We start from the raw sequence: 5,000 nt of genomic DNA, 5'->3' as shown, positions 1-5,000 counted from the left end.
GATTATACTGAGATACTTTTGGAGTTTCTCTGTATGATTTAGCATCTGATATTTACTTCAGTATTTGAGCAGGGATTAGGAAGAAGTGTCTGTTCACAAACATAAAAGATTTGCATTTCTCTGAGCACTTTCCTCTTGAACACAATCAGAGCAGCATGGGTATTCTTTAAGTGACCTAGACTGACCTCCTATAGCCTATACTGTGCATCGTCTTCAACACTCCCAGTGCCTTTGGATGCCCTGGTGCTGGACTTTGGGGGCCGTAACGACCAATAGAGAAAACTGCACTGAGCACTCTCGAGCTCCTTTCGGCGTTGCTCTGATAAAACAGACATGTCAGACAGACACACTCAGACGCACGCATCTCTGACTAGAGGCTGAACCCGCCTAACAATGTTGTCACACACACAAGGGGCATGATGTAACCAGGCAGTAAAACCCTGTCCAAGGGAGCAATCCGCTCTGGCTGTGCAGCTAACAGACTCTCGGAGCAGGAGCTTTGCCCCTGCTTTGTGCAGTGAGATTAAGAAATGGGGTGTGGGGGCCTATGAGGTGCTCATGATGTTATCACTTGCAGGCCAGTTGAAGATTGTCCATCCTTTTCTTAGGCTGCTCGAAGCCGATTGACCTGTATCTGATTACACATACACACATACACCCCCCGACACACGCACACACACACATATGCACAGACCTTGATGACAGCGCAAGGGGTTTGTGTCACCGTGAGCTGACCAGTGCAGGTGACATCATTTGCTGGCAGGCTGTGTATACCCCTCCTCCTCCCCTACTGAGCAAGCCCCTGGTGCACATCGCATATGGTATTAATTAGCTTGTGTGTGTGTGTGTGTGTCTGTGTGCGTGTGATTGTGAGTGTGTACACGTTCTATTCAAATTGTGTCCCTCACCCCATGGGGGAGGTTTTCTGTTTCCAGGCCACTTTGTGTGAGCATACGTGGGTCTAAATGTTGTATGCCTATCATGGGCTGGATGTGTGTGTCTCTAAGTGGTTTTGTACTAAGTGTACTTTGTGTGTATCAACAGTCAATACCCTGCTTTATCTCTAGGCACATACACAGAGTTTATTGTGTATGTTTCTTTGTTTTGTGTGTGTTTTAGGACAGCAAAATTAATTGTTTATTCGATAAGTTGTCAGTTATTGAATTAATCAGCAACTATTTTGGTAATCAGTTAGTCAGTTTGTGCCATATTTAAGGAAAATACTTCAAAATTCTCTGATTATAGCTTCAAATAACTTGAATATTTCCAGCTTTACTTACTCCTCAATGATGGTAAATTGAATATATTTGCCGTTTGAACAGAACAGGGCATTTGAGGACATCATTTTGGGCTTATTATGATCAACATTTGGGAAACAGATGATCAACATTTGTGTTAATGTATTTTATCAATCAAACAACTAATCAGCTAATCGAGAAAATAATCAACAGATTAATCGACTGTGAAAATAATCGTTAGCAGCTGGCCCTAGTGTGTGTGCACACGTGTCAGCTTGCAGCTTGAACTACTTTCTGACCAAACTGTTTGTTTGTTTATTTGTATGTGTGTGTGTGTGTGTGTGTGTGTGTGTGTGTGTGTGTGTGTGTACACACATCTGTCCACCCCTCAGAGCGTCCAGTGAACGTGGACCAGCAGGAGCGGACGCTGCTGAAGGGTGTGTTCAGCGTGCGCAAAGGCAAGACGCAGCTGCACAAGTGGGCGGAGCGGCAGGTCATCCTGTGCGGCACCTGCCTCATCGTGGCCTCCGTCAAAGACTCCCTCACTGGCAAGATGCACATCCTCCCCCTGGTGGGGGGCAAGGTGAGGGGGGGCAGGGGGCCAGAGGGGGCACATGTGGGCTGGAGGCGAGGGGTGGGGGACGTGGGTGGGTGGATGGGTGCACGGGGGTTCCTCTCTTCTCTCTGTTCTCCATCCACTACTCACACGCGGGGTCAGAGCCTCCCCAGGTCCAGAGCAGATACAACAACACAGCTGCACACAAGAACACTCATGTGTAATCACACACACACACACACACACACACACACACACACACACACACACACACACACACACACACACATCCGGGCAATATGAATACAAACATGAAGATCGATCCATCATAAACATGTTTTGCACACAAAAACACCAGACTAGGATAGAAATGTAACACTTACATTTAATGCCACATACATTAGCCTACAGTAGAATTTATGTAGAATGAATGAAATCTATCCATTGCACGTTTTGAGAAATTGAGATTGTCTCTCTATTCAGAGTTTATGTTCAACCTTTGAATCCTTTATTCTTGTTTTGAACCACTTGAACTTCCAGTGTCATTTCAGCCAACCTTGTGGCATTTGTCTGTATGCGTGCGTGGGTGTGTATGCGTGTGTGTGTGTGTGTGTGTGTGCGTGTGTGTGCGTGTGCGTGTGCGTGTGCGTGTGCGTGTGCGTGCGTGTGCGCGCATGCGGGCTTGCGTGTGTGTGTTTAGGTGGAGGAGGTGAAAAGACGACAGCACTGTCTGATGTTCAGCTCGGCGGGGCCACAGGCACAGGCCTATTTTGTGAACTTTGACACGCTGGCAGACTACCAGCGGTGGCATCGGCAGGCATCGAAGGTAAGGCCGCCCACACACCCAGCTGCCCGCGTACGACACCCACTCACCTCTCACCTCCATCTTATCTTATCTCATTAGGGGAAATAAAGTCAGACGAGGAAGGTTGACCATGTTGTCAGGTTTCTGGAAGATGGAGGGAGGGAGAGAAGGAAAAAGAGAGAGGGAGGGAGTGGGAGGGAGAGGAGGAGAGAGAGAGAGAGTGAGGGAGAGAAAGAAAGAAAGAGAGGGGGAGGGAGAGGAGGGAGAGGAGGTGAGACTAGGGGCAGTTGTTGATTGCTTGTGTTGTCCACGATTGGACCTCCTATAGAGGACAGCTTTGGTTTAACAGCTGTTTCACCTGAAGTTTGGGAAGTGCTTTCTTCACTGACAGAGTGAGTGAGTGAGAGTGTGTGTGTGTGTGTGTGTGTCTGTGTGTGTGTGTGAGTGTGAGTGTGAGTGTGTGTGTACGTGGGTGGGTGGGTGATTGTCTTGCACATTGATTGAGAAAGAGGGAGAGAGAGTGTGTGCGAGAGGTGGAGGGAGGGACACAGCTAATGGCTTATCTTCCCTCTCTGCCTCCACGTCCTCTCTGTTCTAGTCATGTTCCTGTGTCTCTGATTGGGTAATGAATTACATTCCCCTCCATCCCTCCCTCTCTCCCCAACCCTCCATCCATCCCTTTCCCCCTCTCCTTCACCTCCTCCTCTCGGCCCTAACAAGCTCTGAATGCATGTGAATGCCTCAGCTGAGGCATGAGAGAGAGAGAGAGGGAGGGAGAGAGGGAGAAAGAGAGAGAGACCCAGGAGAGGACAAATACTGAAGAGCCAATTATCATGGCCATGCTGGTGAGTCAGGGGCTGGGCAGACAGAGTAGAGAGACCCGCAGCCACAGACGAGGTGGAGGAAGGAGGCACCAAAGATGGGGCATGATGGCATCAGGGAGGGGGACGACGTTAGACAAGAGCAGAACGATTATTTGGAGAGACAGAGGTTGTGGAGAGAAGGGGGGGGGGCACATGCCAGTCCATCATGCATGAGTCATGTGCCCTTCTCTTTTAGTTCTGCTTGTGGGTGGGTGTTTTTGCATCCTCTGTGCGCGGTGGGAGGGTTGTGTGTTTGTGTGTGTGTGTGGAATGGAGCCTTGGAGAAGATGACTTTGTAAATGTATGCTGGGCCTCTGCCTCTGCCTCTGCCTCTGCTGCACTGGGAGGTTCATTGGGCTAGCAAGGGCCTTCTGCAGGTCACTTCTGCTTCCAGCAGCACAGAGAGGTTTCTGCTTTGAAAAGGAGAAGTGTTAATGTGTTGTAAATATCAGACCCTGTGAACATGCTTTACTCACACGTTACTTTGCTAGTGGTAGCAATTTATATTTGGAAACATACACAGTGCTCTCATTTGGATTGCCTGTTTAGATAGATTTTGGCAACATTTGCATGGCATGAAGCTGGGGAATCTGCTTAATCAGAAAATGTAGATTAATGTGTAAGCAGTGGAATATGGGGGGTGTGACATCAATACAGAAGATGGCATTATAGCATGTTTAAGGCAGTTAAGAAAGAGAAGTGTTTGTGTGTGTGTGTTGGGGGGGGGGGGGGGCGGCCACTACTGTTGGCCACTGGTGTGCTGTGAGCTGTGGAGATGGACTGAGTGATTTTGTGATGAAGCTGTCTGACTGCAGCTCTGCTCGGCTCAGCCTGTCCACGCCCAGACACACAGCACTCACAGCTACCCTGCAGTCTCCCTCCTTCCTCTCTGCCTCTCCCTCTCTCTCTCTCTCTCTCTTTCTCCCTCTCTCTCTCTCTCTCCCTCTCTCCATCCCCTTACTCCCTCAAACATACAGCACGCAGCACTCATTGCTCCCCTGCAGTCTCGCCCTCGCTCTCTCTCTCTCCCTCTGCATCCCCTTACTACATATTTCTTGATTCTTTTCTATTTGTCTACCTGCCTCTCTTGTCACTCTCTCTCTCTCTCCATTTTTCTCCTTTTTCCCCTCTCTTTCATCCGACCTTCTGCTTCTTAATAACAAATACATTTTCGGACATCTTAGTCCCCCCCCCCTCTCCTCCCTCTCTCTCTCTCTCTCTCTCTCTCTCTCTCTCTCACTTCCCCTCTCCCTCTCCCTTCCTCTTATCTCTTGGTCAGTCTTACTGCTCATGGAAGAAAACCAACTGGGTGCTTGTGTGAAGTGCGGCCCGTTTCCGCCTCTCCGCTGGCCGACTTCAAAGGCGTACAGTGTTCACAAAGCGCCACAGAGCCTCCAGTGCGCAGGCCAGAGAGGCTGTGATGCAACAGCAGCACGCCTCAGTGATCTGCTGGAGTCTGCCACAGTAAGCGGCTGTGTTCTCCTAGATAATCTCAGCAGAGCTGATGTCACTGCTTCAACCACTGAGAAATTGCAGCT

The 5,000-nt window shown here is 49.2% G+C and overlaps 1 protein-coding gene across 1 annotated transcript in view; it reads left to right on the top strand.

Moving 5' to 3' along the window:
- phlpp2 (PH domain and leucine rich repeat protein phosphatase 2) overlaps positions 1 to 5,000 on the top strand; it is a 42,656-nt gene that overhangs the window by 19,903 nt on the left and 17,753 nt on the right. The window contains exons 4-5 of the mRNA XM_076287870.1: positions 1,631 to 1,821; positions 2,495 to 2,620. Coding sequence (XP_076143985.1) covers positions 1,631 to 1,821; positions 2,495 to 2,620 — 317 coding nt within the window. The remainder of the gene's footprint in view (positions 1 to 1,630; positions 1,822 to 2,494; positions 2,621 to 5,000) is intronic.

The sequence above is a fragment of the Alosa pseudoharengus genome, unplaced genomic scaffold (assembly GCF_046254945.1).
Source record: "Alosa pseudoharengus isolate Yale_2024_CS ecotype anadromous, Long Island Sound unplaced genomic scaffold, YU_APseudo_1.1 YU_APseudo_1.1_scf_16, whole genome shotgun sequence".
NCBI lineage: Eukaryota > Metazoa > Chordata > Actinopteri > Clupeiformes > Clupeidae > Alosa > Alosa pseudoharengus.
This window is presented reverse-complemented; position numbering and strand designations above follow the sequence as displayed.